This window comes from Sander lucioperca, chromosome 4 (genome assembly GCF_008315115.2).
Source record: "Sander lucioperca isolate FBNREF2018 chromosome 4, SLUC_FBN_1.2, whole genome shotgun sequence".
NCBI classification, from domain to species: Eukaryota; Metazoa; Chordata; class Actinopteri; order Perciformes; family Percidae; genus Sander; species Sander lucioperca.
The window spans coordinates 32901111-32921085 of NC_050176.1; the positions used below are offsets into that span (position 1 = coordinate 32901111).

At 39.3% G+C, this 19975-nt stretch overlaps 1 protein-coding gene across 2 annotated transcripts in view; it reads right to left on the reverse strand.

The window, feature by feature from the left end:
• Positions 1 to 19975, reverse strand: part of tbc1d9 (TBC1 domain family, member 9 (with GRAM domain)) — a 32408-nt gene that overhangs the window by 10917 nt on the left and 1516 nt on the right. For both annotated transcript variants that reach the window (XM_036000085.1, XM_031276732.2), the window contains exons 2-12: positions 9673 to 9783; positions 7860 to 7978; positions 6998 to 7226; positions 6206 to 6467; positions 5050 to 5257; positions 4525 to 4731; positions 4219 to 4383; positions 3576 to 3726; positions 841 to 1055; positions 626 to 743; positions 257 to 542 (exon numbers count right to left, since the gene is read on the reverse strand). In XM_036000085.1, coding sequence (XP_035855978.1) covers positions 257 to 542; positions 626 to 743; positions 841 to 1055; positions 3576 to 3726; positions 4219 to 4383; positions 4525 to 4731; positions 5050 to 5257; positions 6206 to 6467; positions 6998 to 7226; positions 7860 to 7978; positions 9673 to 9783 — 2071 coding nt within the window. The remainder of the gene's footprint in view (positions 1 to 256; positions 543 to 625; positions 744 to 840; positions 1056 to 3575; positions 3727 to 4218; positions 4384 to 4524; positions 4732 to 5049; positions 5258 to 6205; positions 6468 to 6997; positions 7227 to 7859; positions 7979 to 9672; positions 9784 to 19975) is intronic.

Sequence of the window (19975 nt, forward strand, 5' to 3'; positions counted from 1 at the left end):
CTAAAACCTTAATTTGTAAAGTAACTAGTAACTAAAGCTGTCAGATTAATGTAGTGGAGTAAAAAGTACAATATTTCTCTAGAAGTATAAAGTGGCGTGAAAAGAAAAGACTCAAGTAAAGTACAAGTACCTCCAATTTGTACTTAAGTACGGTACTTGAGTAAATGTACTTTGTTACATTCCACCACTGATTTTAGAGGAGGGAAGAATGAAGAATGATTAAGGATATAGTATTGTCCCTTTTGCCTCTCCTTACCTGCCCAGTACGGTCATGGCCTCGCCGTCATCCTTGCAGCCCAGCAGCTGGTGGATGTTGGCGTGCAGCACGGAGAGCGCCAGCTGAAAGATGACCTTGATGCCGTCGTAGAAGAAGCAGTCCACCACCACCACGGCGCTCTCGAACGGCATGACTGACAGGAAGAGGGTGAGGAACCAGGAGAGCGAGATAGTCGAGATGACCCCGAGGTCCTGCATGCAGTCATACAGCTGAGGAATGTACTCACGGGCGAGCTCCTCAAACACCCCCTGATCCACTAGGGCCCCTGTGGAAGAAATAAGATGTTAAACAAATAGAAAACTGTCAAATCAAACACCCTAAAATACAGAAGCACATGCACATACTGACCTACAACCCTAGTGTTGTAGTAGTCAGGCAGCATCCTCTCACAGAGCGCCACAAGCAGCCAAAAAGCCTCCTCTTCTTTGGCATAGAGCAGCAACACAGATGTCACAATATTCATAGCCTTTGGTGTCGAGGGAGAAGAGAGGAGAATTTCAAGTATTGTCAAGGCCTCCAAGGTTTCTGGCAGTTCATGTCAAGTATGTCAAGAGTGTGTGTACCTGACAGTATCCAATGTTGGGGTTTCTGAATGCGTAGGCTGTAAGGACCCTGCGGAGGGCAGCGATGCCCATCTCATTCTGAAAGGCCGGGTGCTCAGGGAGAGAGCGGTGCAGGTCCCTCTCTATCTCCTCTGTTGCCAGGTTGTATTTGCCCATCGACTTCTCCACCAGGTCTTCGTAGTATCCGGGATGGGTGGCCATCTCGTTGACTGTCCCTATGAAAAAACACATGAGGTCAAACGTCCTCAAAGATAACCACAAGAGCTATGGTAACAGTCTTTGTGATGGGGTTGATTACATGCAAAGCTGTCATTAAATATTTAAATCCTATAAGATAAGATCAGGCAAGGGGAAATGTAAGTGCCACAGCAGCGAAGCACAAAGATTTGCAGTAACTTTGAAGAAGAAAAATACTATATACATTTTAGACATCTTGTAAATGCAAAGGAGTTGTAATTTCACTAAAAGTACCCATGTTGTCACTTGTTAAAGTACATGGTCCATTTTTTCTTTATTTTTTAATTCATTCACAGATTTATTCTTCTTTATGTCAAACCCTTAGTCTGTAACTACAATTGCACAAGTAAAAAAACAATAACACATCATACATTAATGGATAAAGAAAGGATTGTGCTGGTGAGATAAAAAAAAATGTATTAATTTATGAAGACATTTCACCAGAAAACAAATGGAAACAACTGATGTAACTATTTTGTATAAACACAACAAGCATAGTAGGACCTCTCTGCTTCTACAGTAAACTACGTAACCAATCATGGTAAACACCAAACCATGAACTGATTTTTATCTGAGTTTCAGTTATGTATTTCGGTTACTTATCAATGTGCACATCACACTCTTGTACCCTGTCTATTGTCAGCAGCCTGTTAACTACAAGAAGAAATAGATTAGCTCTGTCAAAACACAACTTTACAATTGTTATTGTCACATCAAGGTTGTCTTATTTTGATATCTTTGTATTAAACCAAGCATCTTCTGATTTTAAGAGAGCATTGGAAACAAACTTGGAATTTTTAAATGAGTAAAAAAAAAATTGTAAATCTATGTAAATGCTAAATGACTGAGGGAAAATGTTAAGTAAACGTGCGCTGTAACACCAGTGGTACTGGTAATTACATGCCTTAGAGACCTGTTGCGCTGGTTAACTGTACTTTACTTTAGTTATGTGAATAACTTTCCAGTGAAACATGGAGAAAATCTTTTATTTAATTTATTATTATTAATATTTTTTAATCAGTCCATGTTCTCCTCAGCACAGTTATCCACATACCTCAATGTGCCTATTAATCTCTCCAAACTGGTTTTTACACCCTTTGTTCTAAAAAAAGACACTAATCCAGTCAACAGCTGAATGTTTTAAATAAGCAGGGTAAATAGTTTTCTTGGTGCAGGTAGTAAGGGTGACTAAGATGAACACTATGCAGCTATGACGACGGCCAAGTGAGCCATAAGTGGTCACTGGGGAGAGGGGGGGGGAAGAGAGAGAGAGAGAGAGAGAGAGAGAGAGAGAGAGAGAGAGAGAGAGAGAGAGAGAGAGAGAGAGAGAGAGAGAGAGAGAGAGAGAGCGCGCTGTAGGTAACCCAGCGCTGCTCGGGTGGGGATGAGTACTGTACAAGCTGCTGCATGACTGTGCCTATACACAGGGAAGTGTGGTGTGGACAGTCACTAGCTACAGGTCCTCTGTAGAGTCTGCAGGTAATGGAAAGCTTTCATTTAGCAGCGCCATGTTTGGTGGTGAAGTTTAAAATGTTGTGTTCAAGTACTCATGGAAAATAGCATATGCTTGTGTATGAGTGGTTTCACAAAAATCAAGCGAGATAAATTTTTTTTTTTTACTTCAAGCCCATTTACTCCAAATAATGAAAAACATAACTTATGTCGTGTCAGCAGGATTATTATTGAATTCTCTTTTCATGTATCAGTGCATGACCAGGTTGCCTTCCTCTGAGTATATACAGTAGTGGCATTATTGTACACATAAAAATGTAACCTGATACAAACAACTGAACACAACATTTTAAATCAACCAATTTAAAGAGTTTATAGTCAGCAGACATTAATAAATCGGAAAACATGTTTTTGGTCGTAGCCCCCAAGTGTATTCTTTTGTGCTTATTTTGATAATTTTTTATATTTGATATTCAGAATTAAAACATATTGCAAATATATTGATAATTGTTCGCTTTTTCTTGTGAAATACTGCCAACTCTAAAAATCTTTCAAAAGAAACAATCAATTTTCAGTTAAGTGGCTAAAAAGTGGAAAAGCATTTCTCATTTTAAGTAAATTATTTAGCTCTTTTCCAGATCTTGCCTCAGGTACTGCCTAGGCTAGAGCCGGCACTGAATGTTTGAAAAACAATTTCAGTCTTGAATAATCTGAATGGTTATGAACATTGTGTCATAAATAATGTGTTAAATTAATCTTTACCATGTGTTTATACAGGCTGCAACACCAGAATACCTTTTGTTGTGGCAGTAGTATTCAGGTCCTACATTGGCTATTCCACTTTTTATCTTGTTCTTACATTGTGCATTTGTCAACAAGATGTCTGTGGATCAACTACACCCACGCAAAATATGTATCATGTGATGTTATGATCAAGTGTGAGCACGTAGTATGCAGGGCGTGGTCTCATTAGGTGCAGTGAAAGACAGTTCCATATGCACAGTGTGTGTTTACAGCATTTCAGGCCTCCCTGAACATTTGCTCACCAGAGAAAAGCAGCCAGAGCTCTCCTCTCATGCTCTCAGGAATGCCCTTGAGGACCAGCTCCTTCGTCTTCTCGGTGCGGTACATACACACTCCCTGTCCGTACTCGGCAAAGTGGTTCTTCCACGCCTGCTCCTTTAGGAACTCCTTCGCCTTAGCAAAGACGGAAAAGTATTTCATGGAGATGCAGCAGCTCAAGTGCAATTACCGCAATCTTTTTTCTGTCAGATTTCTGCTTTAACTATTCCACACCAGTGGTTAGATTGATTTCTTGCACAATCCACAAAGCAAATACTGTAACATTCTATAATGCAGGGTCACAGTCCCATTGCATTGAGCTTAAAAACAGGTCTGGCTTTATTTATACATTGCAGGAAAAATAATCCAGCTAGGTGGCAGTTAGCAGCAATCCTCTATGCAGTTTTAATATCCATGCAGTGTAATGATGTGAAAATGGCTATTATGAAAAAGAAAGCAAATAAATGACAATTTATTAACTTAGAATCCAAGACTACATATAAATAGCTTTTAACAGAAGCAGAATGGATCAAAGTATTATTAAACTAGGTTTAACTATGTGCCGTACCATGCTCGACAAGATGAAATGCTTTTAATTGTGCTCGACAAAAGGTACATTTAACTCACCAGTTTGGGATTAAACTCCTCAGGTGAGCGGCGGCGGTACATGGTCATGAGGGCATGTGTGGCTGTTGGCACTCTGCTGTCATTCAGGTTGAACGTACGCTCGCCGTCTGAGCTCAAACTGTGCTGTGGGCTGCTGGAGAACAGGGATCCATGCTGGGAGGAAACCTGGAGGGGACAGCCATCAGATTCAAGCTTTGGAGCTTTGAAATGGACACACCACAATTATTTACAGTATTTTATAGATTTTCTATTTACTCTAAGTAAACTAGGTATTTACGTAAGAAACAAAACAACAATTTGTTTTACCTCGTCATCTGAGCTGTTTAGGCTGCTGGTAAGCTCCCTCTCTATGTGGATCTTGGAGCTGGTCTGCTGCAGGAAGTCAGAAATCCTCTGGACCAGGAAGTCTCGGTCCTTCAGGTTAGCAAACAGGAATGTCATACGATTCTTGGTACTGATGGAGAGCGGGCTGGGCAGCACGTTGGAGCTGTCTGCCTTCTCCACGATGGTCACCTGGAGGAACGACGGGGAACAAATATAATCTCAGTTAACACAAAGTTTCCTAGCAACTGATTTACACTTTCACCTGCTGAGACATCCCGTACATTTCAAAGGGTTAACGCAATTTAGTAAATGACTAGCATTAAATGGAAAAATAGTATTAACTTTGTGTACTTTTATTTACAGTACCAACCCTCTACCAGACATTATCAGACACATTCACGGTTAACTTCAGCTTATGCTCATGACTGCTGTTTAGATAGACAGTTTCCAGTTACAGTGTTGTAATTTTTATTGGCAAAAGCAACCAGACGGAGACAAACAACTCGCCTCTCGTAGCGGGATAATGAGGCTGCACAGCGTCTCCTCCTTGCTGGTGAAGCAGATGTAGTTGGTGGAAACAAACATCTGTCCCAGGATGTGCATCTTGTTAAAGGGGGTCCACAGGGTGCAGTCTGTGTGTCCGTCCAGTTTTTCATCTTTGGGCAGACGGAAGAGCGCCCGGTAACGCTCACTCTTCGCTCTTGCATCCAAATCCCTGAAGGATGGAAAATATCATGTTAGATGACACATTTTTGTAAATATATAATGTAAATTAACAGCTTGGTTTGACATAATCATAGTGATTATAAGGCAAAAAAGGTGATACACCAAAAATACTACATACAAAAGTAATACTTGTAAAGTATACCCAGTTAAATTTATAATAACAGTCGAGTGGATAGTTTAATTTCCTAAAGTTACACAGTTTGGAGTGTTATGCAACAATCATATAACCCCAGACTGCAGTATAACCAAATCATGCTTACATAAAATGTTTTGATCGAGCAAAAATTGGATCTTGAGGCCATTCTTTAGGGCTTGCAGAGGCCAATTACTAGAGTTCAAAAACACACATTTATTTCCCAACAAGATTCAAGATACTTTGTCATTGTATGGACACAATTAAATTACATTGGTGGCAATCAGTGCAGCAGCAGTAGTAGTAAATAAAAAGATTAAAAAAAAACAACAATATAAAAAGAATGCTTTGCACATAGTGCCCATATGGAACTATGCAGAGTGTTTTACATTGGTGGCAATCAGTGCAGTAGCAGTACATAAAAAAACAAAACAAAAAAAACACACATACAATATAAAAAAGGTTTTGCACATAGTGCCCATATGGGCCTATGCTGAGTGTTTTCAGTTTGTGACAGTAGTCCTTAGCAGCTACAGGTTGTTGTTTGTGTGTTTGTGGGCATGGAGAGGGGAGGGGAGGAGGGGTGATGGTTTGCAACACATGTATGTCTTGCTTTTGCAGTTAAACTGTGAAACCTAAACTAGCAACACCAATTTAGACTTTCATCCTCGGTTGTTAAGTGTCTGGGTAACCAACTGCTCTGCCAACCACATGTTCAATCGACTGCATGTCATAAACAGGCTTAAATGGCATTAATTATTAATGAGCACAAGCGTTTCCCGCTCCGCATCAGATCTTTCTCACCTCTTTAGTGCTGACACCTTCTTGGGTGACTTCTTCTTGAGCTTGGGCAGCGAGCGGTCCTGCTCGAAGCCTTTGTTGTCCAGGAGCTGACGCATGGCGATGTTGGCCAGCTGCTCCGCCAGCTTAAAGGTCTCGTTGATGTTGAGGAAGACAGAGAAGACGTGCTCGTTCATGCGGGTGCTCACCTTGATCGCGTCAGGCAGCAAAAGGGTGGCGCTTTTCTCCAGCTGGGTGATATCTGCCCAACGCACCACCAGTTTGGCTAACAATTACAAAAAGAAATGAAGGTAGAGACATCAGTATATATGGACACGATAAAACAAACAACAGACTAAGGTAGCTCTCAGGATATGGTGTGAGATTTGCATGATGGTTCACCTTGAGCATGCAAGTATACTAAAATTATGTTTGATATGTGGTTTAGATGTTGGTGTGTATCAACATACTGCCATATAACTTGTGATAATAGTTTGGAGTCTCAAATATATAATATAGCCTTGAAAAAAAGAAATTTCTTCAGATATCTCCAGGTCAGAGATTCTTTTAATAAAGAAATAAAACATGTGGAGGGTAGTTGATATAGTTAAATACTCATAGACTACAAATTCCAAATCGAAACTCCAAAAATGATTTGACAGTTCATATCACAAAAAAAGGTCGAAGAGATAGTTAAGGAAGATTGGAATAATATTCGTGTAAGTCAGACGAAGACAAGCTATTGTATATTTTGTAACTCCACGTCACCCCACCCATTTTGCTTAAAGCAAAAGTAAAGTTGGGTCTATATCCAACCTTCTTTTCCTAGTAAGTAGGAGTAGAAGCAGAGGTGGTTGATGCTGAGGTAGAGCCATCCCTGTCGTGGCACCTTGCCCTTCCAGAAGCTGCAGGAGTAATAGTTGACCAGCTTTTCCTCCTCCGGCATACCAAACAGTTTACGAAACTTGGTGCTGGCCTCCTTGAACTTGTCCGTGTCATCGTCCTCTTTGACGTCGTGGTTCTTGTTGTACTCCGCAATGATGCCCTGAGGCGAAATGGACAGAGACAGAAAGACTAAATGAGCTGGGACATGAAACATGGATTTTAAAGTGAGGAGCAGCAGCTGTCTATAACTGAGGTTTTCAATTTACAATTCCACATTGTTGTATGCATAGAGCACGGGCTACTACTGTTATCCGTCCCTGTTTGTACTTATATATGAAACATTTTGTTTTGCAGCCCATCTTGACAAGTGGCCATCTCCACACTTCTTTCTCTGATTCTCTTCAAATCAAAAAAGACAGCACCACAGTCTCATACACTGGCTGGAGGATGTTGAGGCACACCTGAGACTGAAGCAGAGAGAGAGGGGGAATGACAAAGGGCCACAGGTCAGAGTTGAACCCGTGGCCACTGCAACAAGGACTGATCCTTTGTAAATGTGGTGCATGATCTACCAGGTAAGCTATCCAGATGGCCCTATACATTTATTTTTTTGACCACCTGTAAATGCTCTACATTCTGAATGTGTGACCAACAAATAAAAAAAACAAAAAACAATGTCCGTCACTTCCATCTATAATGAACAACAATCACCTCACTATTTCACGGAGGACACCTTTGAATTTAAAGTCCAAACATCAAACTACATGTTTTATGGAACAGAGTGAGCAGTTACCTGGACTTTTCCTTTGACAAAGGTAGTAATGTCATTCTCATTCTCAAAGATGGAGAGAGTCTGCAGCAGGTTATGTTCCAGCCACTCCCAGTGCTCGGTGATCTCTTTGCGGGAGGTTCCTGCAGAGGAGTGAAGAGGGAGGGTCAGTGCACTCAGCCGCTCTGTTCACAGGAGGAACATGATGGTGTAATGTTTCAGAATTAACTGGCATTATAGTCATGATCTAGTACTGGGCCACACATGAATTTACGAGAAATTACTATTGTATTCTTAAACAGTTAGGTGGGAGATCCTGGAGTTAGATAACTGGAGGATGGGCTAATGATGGCAAAATCATCAGTGCAAGTCAAATTTCTAGAGCCAAGAGTAAAATAAAATGCATATCATACACGTCCACAGTAACACTACAATTACCATTTTGTTACCGTTATCGGTGAGGTCAAAAATGATGTTTTTTGGCTGCAGGAGAAACAGTTTGCAGTAATGGCTGCCACTGTGGACCATTATCCCTCAGCACTGCTGCAAGCAGCCCTTCAGTGAGTGCACATTCACTAAATTAGCAACGTCTGCCAGACTGCTCCACTCTCCTATCCCTGGGTGGAGGATTTAAGAACTGAGAGGGAGGGGAGGTGGGGAGCCATTGCCATTTCAAAGTCAGGCTAGTCTTCTGTAGGCCTCCGTTTCAGATAGGGAGCACAAATAGTATTTCATATACACATTAAGTAGGGAACAGCTGAATTAAATACATGGTTGCAAATATACCCAAACAAAGTCATCTTTGCCAGTGTCTCAACAGTGTACCATCTTCATTAAATTTGAAACTACAGCTAATTACAGCAGTTTGATCCCAACATCATAATCTTATAAAGCACCATCCTGATTTGTTATTATGCATTCCCACAATGTGTGGGTTGCATTTTATTGCCTCTGAACGCCCACATATATGCACATTAAGCACAGCGGAGTTGGTTCAAGCATCTCAAATGTGATAATTTGTTGATTTCTGTTGTTTTTTCTGATAGTAAACACCTTTCAGGTTTTGGACTGTTGGTCAGAGAAAATAAGCAGTTTGAGTGTGTCAACTTACTACAGGAAATTGCTATTTTTCAATTACATTTGATTAATTAAGAAACTAATCAGCAAACTAATTGATAATGAAAATAACTTAGTTGCTGCCCTGGTTTTGTGTTGGAAGTATCAAAGCTTTTCCGAAAATATAGCTGAGATAATTTCATATTCAAAGACAGTAAAAATGATTTAAAAAAAATAAATATATAAGAAGAGTGCTGCTTCTAATCAGTCTGGAGTGTGGCTGCTACTTTGCATGATTTACTGCTACACACTGTCTCTTACTAGAGATAAGTAAAGCTTTGCATACATAGAATATGCAGATTACATTGTTGCGAGACACCACCAGATGACATGAAATTATAATGAAACCTCATCCAGTAATTAGCAGAAAAACACAACATCCACTCATATTTGAGCATCGATTCCTGCACCCGATCCTGTAATCCTGCCCTTCAAAACCACCGGGGCATGATGTAATGCTTGGCATTCAGCAGCTAGCATGTGAAAAGGCAGGATGTTGGAGCATTATGTGTTGTGTGGTGGCTGGGGGAGGGATGTGCAGGGGGTGAAAACACAGAGGGGTCTATACTGGAGAAACATACCTGTATAACTAAAATGTGCAGAAAAAAAAGCACCTGAAGTGGTGTAAATCAACAAACTGAATTCTCAAATGAGACTTGAGATAGTGGCTTGCTTTCCTTCTAATACATGTGTTTGAGCTAAAGAGTGAAAGTGCACATACCATGAGCAATGATCCAGTAAACTAAAGAGTCAGGAGTCTGGTAAAGGATCCTGTATGGAGCCATCCGAGCACTGGAGTCCAAGACGACGTCCAGGGTCCCAACCAGCAAACCTGTTAGAGCCCAAAATACTGTTACTTTTTGTGATTAACAATTTCCTATTTTTTTTTAAACATACAAAAAAATACAACTCGCAACATGAACATCCACCCTCCCCTTCTTCTTCACCACCCACCCAGACAAAGAATCTGACGTAGATAAAAGGCCATTCATCAAAAATAGATAAGCCATAAACCAAATAAACGTGTATAAATGACAACACCATAAGCCCATCGTACACGTCTCTCCCCATCACAAAGCTTCTTAGGAGCCCTCCAGAAAGGTCAGGCACTTTCCCAATTTTTTTATTATAGATGTCCAATCTGGCAAACCGTTTATATGACATTAATGCCGCCACCCTAGCCATCTCACAAGCCCACTCCTGGATTGACGGCACCCCCTTATTCTTCCATCCCCTTAAAATAACCCATCTAGGGGCGACCTCTAGCTCACCCAGTAAGAGCGTGCGCCCCATGTAGGCTGAGTCCTATGCAATGGCCCGGGTTCGAGTCTGACCTGCAGCCCTTTGCTGCGTGTCATCCCCCATCTCTCTCCCACCTTTCCCGTCTATCCACTGTCACTATCTAATAAAAAGGGAAAAAATGCCCCAAAAATAATCATAATCAATAAAAAAAAATAAAAAATAAATCTGTCTAGTTATCGTTAAACTAGTCTGGACCCAGCTTGTTGTGTGCTTATCTCTTCCGTTTAGGATTGACCCATCCCCCCAGAACAAATCATTTTGGGCTGAATGGAACCTGGGTCCCTGCAATCTGACATATGGTTATCATGTATCCCGGTCCAAAATTCCTAGACCTTATTACAGGACCACAGGACATGAACAAAATACTGTTATTAAAGACTGATAAACAAATACTTACTATGAAACACTTCAGCGGGCTATTTCACAAAACCAAGATAAGGGATTAAGCCGGGATTTATCAGTTATCCTGGCTCAATTTAGCCTTGACTTGGTTTCATAAAAGCAGAGGCACCCTAGTTACCATGGAGATTTATTCTGTACAGCTAGCGGTCCCGACCAGGCTAACAGCCAGGATTTATTAATCCTGCTGCCTTTTCTGTTCACTCAGCAGTGGTGTTACCTTATTTTTATCAGCCTGCATTAAAATACAACAACCGGTGCATATTGCTGTTCAGTTAACTACTGTTATTTAAAAGTTGTGAACATTATCTTTTATAATTATTCATGTGACATTGTTCCTGTTATATTTCTGTATGAAGACTGCTGTTCATATTGTTGTTAGAAGTTTGATGAATATATTATGACAGTTGTTGAGATAATTAGAAAAGGCTGATAGAATTTCAAAATGTGTTTTAAATGAAGTCTGTTACTAAGCGCAATATATAAAGTGCTGTACATGTGTGTTTCTATAGTGGACCAATGGACCTTGAATTATTTTAGTTGAATTTTTTTTTTTTAACAATAAAAGATCATGTTTGTTCCGCTTCCATGTACATTGTATTTGGCATTCTTAGCACACAATTTGTGTTGTCCAGTAAACTGGGACTATAATTTGGGAGGATTGTACTATTTTAAGAACATTTTCACAATCAAAAGAACAAGAACAATTGTACAATCCTCCCAAATTATAGACTTAGTTCACTGAACCAATAACTATCTAGTGTTGTAGGCTACTGTACATTCATGTGACAACAGGGAGAGGACACCCCAATGGTTTTTGACCTTATAGTTTGCCTGGGGGAAATAACTGATAAATATCACTCTGTTACATTAATGTTTACAGTGTGCATGGAATTGATCACTTAATTATCTTTAGTTTCTAGATTTTAGAGTCCAATTTCTTCATTGTCTCTCTTTTCTATGTCCTCTGTAAAAAAAAATAAAAATAAAAACGTGTGGCAGATAATAGCGGACCGACTGAATGATAGTCTAAAAATATACATTTACGAACTACTGCTCTTAACTGAGAGCATTCAATGAGTCACTTGTCATTGTCAAAAACAAACAGTTGTACACTTTGCATTAAAAGCGATCAGTGGAAGTTAATATGACTTAGGTAATTTATATGTAAGACCACGAGAGAGAGAGAGAGAGAGGGAGAAACAGAGTGAAAGATATTTATGCATCATATTCTAGCGTTGTAGAAAATTGATCTTCATGGTAAATTTCCTGAGGAACATTATCTTCTGCTTACTTTTAAATGTAAAGAGTACAACTGTTAATTTGTGCAAATGATCAGTAGCCTAATCCTTGAATGGTATGATTATGACGGTTTCAATTCAGAGCAGTGGTCAGTTAATTTATATTTTTAGGCTGCTTGCGCATTCAGTCGGTCCGCGATGGTCTACAACGCTTTCTCTCGCCGTTTCATTACAGCGGCCCGGTTTCTTTTCTTTTTTTTAAACAAATAATGGGTTTCACGTTATCATACTTCCATAAGAAGCTGCTGCCCACTCTGTATAAAGTATGTACAATGCGTATTCTCCATTTTAGCATCAGTAAGTCTGTTATCGACATTGTGGTCCGTTAAGGAAAGCCGTGAACGCGCATCTACCTGAATTACTTCATCCTGGCTCGACGTAGTCGCTTCTCCTCAGCCTGGCCTGGCCTTCGTGAAACGCACCAAGGCAGGATGCACAGATTAGACTAGGTCAAGCCTCGCGTTATCGGTTATCCTGGATTTATAAATTCTGCTTTTGTGAAACAGCCCCTAGATCTTTCCCCAGAGGCTAAATAAACAATGTCTTGCGTGTGTCCAAAAGCAATAAAAACCTCACACTCTAAAATTAACCATTAATCCAAGTTATCCAATCAAGTTATCCAATAAATGTGTTCAGCTGTGAAACAAAAGACCATTTGAGAGGCCTAACAAATAATAAAAGAAAGTGCATTAATACGTTCAGAACATTTTGTTATGCTTAAGCAAAAGGGGAACCCCATGAGGTCTGGTTGTTTAACATTTGAGCATATGAAAAACATCCTGCGACTGGAATGTCTATGCCTTACAATGAATGCATTTGATAACTTGTTAGACTGATCTGCATACGTTTACCTCTGAGACATGATAACTAATTGTGATTTTGGCATTTGAAGCCAGGTGATGAATGAAGGCAGATAACCACGGAACTAATTGAGAGGCTGAGAAGATGATAAAAGATAAATAAAAGTCACCTGACAAAAGAATGAGTGCACTAATAAAATGCAATAATGAAGAGCTGTGATACATCTAAAATGTTTAACAGATGTCAGCATTTCTCCGAACAGAGAATTTGCTGCCAGCAAGGAAAACATGAGATGTGCCCCTAATCCATACTACATACTGATTTCAGGCTGTTTTTTTAGTGTATAGTGTGGACAAAATTAAGTATACTCAACCACACAGCTTGCATACTTATTAACGCTTGATTTTTGAGTGTGATGTTGATTCTCTTACAATGCGACACACAAAGGAATTGGAGGAGCTGGAAAGATTAATAAATTGTGGATGGTGGTGAAACAGAAATATAGCACGCTACAGCCTCTTAAAGACAGTCTAGTTAGGAGGGCCAAAGGGGGGTCCATGCTTTATATTACAGGGGCACTGCCCCCCTTTAGAAGCGCCATTGCACATAATCCTGTCAATTTAAAGTGTTTAAGTATGTTGATGTTTTTGTTTTCTAACTCCCAACCAGTATACTATGGCGATTGGTATGTAGTATAGATTTGGGAACAGTGATAAATGTAAACAATGCCGGTGTTACAATATTTAAAAACATACACTTGTGAATGATTTATGGAGGAAGAAAATGCATTCCACACACTTCAAGGATTCAGACAATGCTTTTTGGTGAGAAACACTGAATGTAAACAAGAAAACTTCACAGGATACCTTTAGCAACTTATTAACAGTTACATCATCAGACTTGATGGACTATTGTAAGAACCCTTTATTAATGACTTACTGACATTTCTATTTGCAGATGATTTACACATTGACTTGAAATTTAGAAACCTGCAGTTGGCTAATTTGCCATTGTGATACCATTTCCCGAGCTGTTGGTAGCTGTGAATATTCTTCTTGGTTCAGAGTAGGTATGCATTTAATTGCCATAAGAGACAGGTTATTTTTGTTCAGCAGCTCGTCAGGCCAAACACAGTATGAGTCACACAGAGAGAGGATGAGTGGGAGGAAGGGGAGAGAGGCAGAGAGAAGACAAGTGACGAAGCTGAAATGTTTTTTCAGAAAAAAAACAAGTCTTAATAATAAAAGAATTACATCTGCATGGTTAAGACTCACTGACCCTCCATCATTCAAAGACCTTACAAACCTTCACTCCCTTCTATCCTCCTCATGTCCATTCTTCTCTGCCTTCCTCCACATATCTTACATTATAAGTCCTCATCAGTCCCTCTCACCATTTTGTCCCGATGAACACTCAAGAAAAGCACCAATAAAGCAACTTGGGCTTCAATAAACAGCTGGTAGACCATGGCGTCTCTTAATCTAGACAGATAGCTAGATGGTGACTGTCATGCCAAATGTCATGTTTTGAGCACTGTCGTCATTAGAACTACTATGCATACACGATAGTAGTTTTTCACTTGTATTTGTAACCACTTAACTGTTTCCCCCAGGGCTGAAGAAGTCAATCAGCTAAAGTGGAGTCTGACACTGAAACTAATGAGCTTATTCAGTCTTACACTTTGGTTTAGTCCCTTTGTGAGAAACAAACAACGGTTGAGAGTGTGAAGACAACTTCCTCTTTGACAAAAGAGAATCACGGGGAAAACAGTCATGTAACCAAAAGGTTCAAGTTCAACAATTGCTCACACGTTGACCTCCGAAAGCTTTTACAGTTTCTCAATTGCTAAAACACTAAAACCCACTGGCTGAACACAGTTCTCAGTTGCCTGAACTCATTTAGCTAATTGTGCCGTCTGTTGTCAATACCTTAAACCATTTCACATGGTCAAACACAATTTGCAGATCTCACTTAGACTTTTCAGCAAAACTCTAAACACATTCTCAAAACACATTCTGCACTCTAATGCACATGTCATCCATACTGGTAAACACAAGTGGCAACAACCAAATACAAATAGATAACACATGTCATTGATTGAACACAACCACTCAAAATTGATTTCACTTGTTTCAAATTATGCGACACAACCAATATAAGCCAGTTCAGAGAGCAAACAGGTTGTTGAAGGTGGGAAGGAGAAAGTCTGAGAATGGACAGAAGAAATAATGTGAGAGGACGAGTGCGTATGCGAGGTGTCAGGCCTGGATACGGCACACAAGAGGCTTCTTCCCCCGTTGCCTCAGGAGAGACAATATTGCTTGTGATGTCGACGAAGTGCTCTGGCCTGACCCAGCCAAAGACAAGAAGAAGCACATTGATTACGTTTACTCCTTTGATTTTTGTCCCTTTTAGTATTGTATACTGTAGTACAGTGCATTGTAGGCTGTATAATGTACAATGAACAAACTGTATGGCCCTGAACATTGTGCTTTCCATTTGTTAACAGTACTAACTGCTCAATAGATTTTGACTGGTTGCAGGTTCATAACAAAGAACAAGAATTACAGTATCACAGAGACAAAGGACAAGTTTGTGAGATGCAGGGTACAGTACTGTACAAATACAAGGAGGAGGAATAACAAAAAAAATTGCAAAGAGCAAAGCAGAGTAGAAATTTCTGATCAATTTTGAGCTACTATGACAGAACATGTTTTAGTTCATCTAAAGAATGACGGAAAAATATGAAATTAAAAATGTACTTCTCCCTGAGAACTATATGTTTTGAACAATGTGTTTTCAATTTTTTGGTGTATTGCTTACTTACTGCTTGATAGTGTATATCATTTTGATCACTTTGTTTATGATTTGAGAGCAGTGTTTGATTTTGAACACAGGTAAAACTGTTTTGAGGCGAAAGTTTCATTTGAGAGGTGTCAGAGATTTTGTAAATAGTGCTTGAAGATGAGGTTTTGTGTTTAATGTTTTCAGAAAATGGAGCAAGGTTTCAGAAATTGTGTTTTAGCAATTAAGAAAAACTGTAATGGGTCACCCAGTTAGCTTTTCCTCTCGAAATAGGGTTGCAGTGAATGAAAATTGACATTTATCATACAATGTACATATACAGTATATATTTTCAAAAAGGGAGATCTTTTAGACATACTTCCATTAAAAAAATGGTATTTATTATAAAGCATTTGTTCAACCAAAAAAAAAAAATAATAAAAAAAAAAAAAAAACACCTTTTCTTTTCATTCCTTTCAGGGTCATTGTTATTTTTCTTAACATTACCAACTGATAATAATTACCATATACTGCATCATTTTCTGAGACGGTTATCATACCGTTGCAACCCTATTCTCAAAATACTTTTAAATAACAATTCCAAAGAGATACAGCAAATGAAAAATTTAAAATTCATGAAAAGCAGCTAATTTGGACTTTGCTGTACAGCATGCAATGAATGGTTCAGCCTACGACATGCGAGTTGAGGTTTAACGCCGGAAACCTGGTCGTTACGCACAAGAAAGGAGACCACTGAAGGTTTGATACCACTTGACAGCCACCCTGTCACTCCTCCAGTAAGACTGATATAAGTGAAACCCAAAACAGACAGAAAGACAGCGGTTTCTTAGCCAGTGTGGATTGTACGCCAGTTGTTGTTTATTTACAACCGGAACCACGAACATCACATGCCTCTGCAGCATTAACTCATTACACCAAAGTCCATGTGACTGTTTGTTCCATCTCACACCTCTGCCTTACAGATATAATTTCCTTCCACATGCTATATGAGTGGGTGCACAAAACAAAGACAACACAAAGCTGTGATGGTTGTATGTTCTGTCTATGGAATGAGCAGAACAAGCTATAAAAAAAAAGAAATAAAAAAAAAAAGAGCAGCAGACCAAACCAACAACATGAAAAAAGCAGCTTCATTTCTTTTGTTTATATCCTCTTTCTACCAAAACATCTTGGAGGGGGGGGGGGGTGGATGGTTGCTGGGTTAGGATGTTTGCATTGAGCACACAAAGGAACACAATCTGCCTCAGACTTAAAATCAATACTGCTTCAGATAACAGAAACCAGAGACAAGCCTGAAGAATCATCATCATCATCATCATCATCATCATCATCACATGAAAGTCTCATGATGCCTACAAATATGCAATGATATGTATTGAACAGCCTCTCCACCTTTTCTACATCTATTTCAACATCAAACACAAATCCTAAAGTTCAAAGTAACCGTGTGACCTACAACAAAACGGGTCAGTATCTGTCTGTTGTCCATACTGACATGACACACCTCCAGTCAAACATACAGTAATTCTTACCAGCAAGATTGTGTTATACAATGACTCAAATTATTGTGAAATGTTATGCTTTAAGTGTCAAGTTGCATAACAACTGACATGATGGCCTGATTCTGAAGTTATTTACAGTCTGATGAATGCAGGTTTTGTTCCGTCTTATTCTCGTTGCTTCCTCTCAGAACATACGGACTAACAATGGTCATGGCCACATATAGACAAAGAACACTTGGATGCAAGACGTCCTTTTCAATGTCCCTCCAGCTCTGCACTGTACCACAAAACACTGTGTGTATGCAAACTAGGTTATTAGATAAGAAGACTGCAAGTTAAAAGCTGGTAGTTTATCAGGTTATATGTGTCATCCTGCAAATGACATTAAACATGAAACTGAGCAGTTAGTGTAGACCAGCTTTGTTAGGTCAAATTGTATGTATATTTTTTAATCGTTCCCTGTGGAGTTTTATTGTAAACAAACTAAGTCACAGTATGTTCACATTCTTGTGTGTATCCTGGTCTAAGAAATGTGTTGAATGCATTTCCTTCTACATAAAACATCTGCAAAGATGACTTCTTAAAGTTTCACACCTGCATTGTTTACATTCATGTTTGCTAGCTTTCGATGTTGTACTTTTGCTGTGGCACTGTTGCATTTATTGGTGCATCACTGCCACCAGTTCATCAGTGGAGTAGTATAATAATGTGTATTGTGTTGCCTGCACACGAGAATAAACAAAACTGGGACCTACTCACCTATAGTAAAAACATCGCTCCATTGCATTACTACTGTTCCAAATCGCCACAGGTTCCGTTGAAATCACAACTGACAATTACTTTCTGAAAGCATAATGGAACGAACACCATTAATATTAATAAAAAAGAAAAGACTAGCAGCCTCCTTTTCTCAGGCTCTGGTGAGTTCTTCTTTTGGCAACACAAAGTGTGCTAAGTGGCGCTAGAGGATGATGTCATTGTTATGTTATGTAAATGCTGAGCTTGCTGACTTGTACTGTGTGCCAGTTGGCGCTTGGCGCCCAGACACAATGGCACTGCAAACAAGCACTTCTTCCAGGGAGAAGGTAAACCAATCAGCTGCACCAGGACGGAGCATTGCACAGATCCAGGCACAAATCTGCTGTTCTGTTTAACTTAACAGGGCTTGAGTTCAGATGTCAGAGCTGGCAGAGGGCCGATGAGGTTTGGTGAAAAGAGGCAAATGTATATTTGCTTTGCCCCACCAAACCGCCACTCTCTGATTTTCAAACATAATTTACCAGAGTGGCAACATTGTGAAACATCAGTACAGTAGCTGCATAAGCAGAGATGGACAGTTGCCGAATTTATGCAGTTCCTCCAGAGAAAAATGAGAAATAATTAACTCTCGTAAGGGTGAAGGGTCTTTTGGGTTTTAAACATGGAGACAAAAAAAATGGATGGGTATCTGGTTGCACATCCATGTTCCCCAAACAATCTCTGAGTCTGACAAATCAAAGAGAGGATCTTCTAAGAATTTTGGGTCGCCAAATGTCCTTCAACACTACATCAGTTTTATGTTAACTCCAGTTCTCATTTATCTGAACTAACCTTATAAAGGAATTGTCGTTAAAAGGAGCATTTGGAACCCTCAAATAGTAAACTATTGCAGTTTCCCTTTAACACCCAAAAGCTTAAAGGATAATATAGAAGTTGAATGAATGAGTGTTCATTAAAAAAGGTCAAATATGTCAAAACGTAATGCTTACTTTAAGCCTTTATTAGTTTGACTATGGTTGGTAAATATAACAATGTACACCTCGAGACAAGAATTTACCATACTGTTCAAACCCCTGCATGCATGATATCCTTTAAATATCTCTAGGTAGTTTTGGCCACCATTGCTTTATACTAATACTTTATTCAAAAGGTTTTTGCATCAATATGATGAAGTACCTTTATTTGTAATGTATCTTATTAACTATTAACTAACTTAAATCTAATCTTTTGTGTGTAAAACTCATTATAGATTTTATCTACATCGCCCAGTCCTGAGTCAGTCCTCAGTGGCAGAGATTTTACTCTTATCATAGTAACTGGTGTTGAGGCTCATGAGCAGTGACACTGACAGACAGAGTGAGAAAATCTCAGCAGGGAACAGAAACTGAGCTGATCAACACTGATTAATCAGTGACAGAGCCATAATTTTCACTTTAAATTTGAATAAAAAACAAAAGCCATTTAAATATTCATAATTTCCATTGCTATAAATTATGATATTTGGCTGCACATGTTAACATTAATGTACTTCATTACCAGCTAGGCAAGAGGGGGAACTTCGCTGGGACCATCAGGGGCCCTCAAAAGCCCAAGGTTCACTGTGTGGCAATTGGTTTGTGATAACTTAATTTATTGTAAGTTTGTTTTGGAATATGGAAGTATCACCTGACATCATATGGTCCTTGAAGTTGGTCCTGCTTTATCTCCTGATCTTAAAGCATTGGGCCAAAATGTAGCATTACGACCTTCATAATTTAAACCAATATATACATTTTTTGTTCAAACAAATTACCACACAGCACATATGGGGCCATCTCATAGATCATTGTAGTAAATTACATAGAGGGAGCATTGGGGAGTTATATGTATAGGGGCCAAGTAGTTCATTTTTGCAGCCCAAGTTATCTATGGCTGTCTTAGATATAAATGTAAAAATCAGGACCCAAACAGTCTCATCTATTAAGGTTTTCACATACCCAAATATGTATGATTATCTCAAAGATGTTAAACAGCATCTCTTCTGTTAAATATGAGGAAGTGCCACACTTTGTGATGAATTGCAACCAGACGGATTCAGGTTAAAGAGTGAACCAAATTTCAAAATTCAGAGAGAAAACAGGACAGTGGGCTGTTAACTGTAAACCTCCAACCGTCA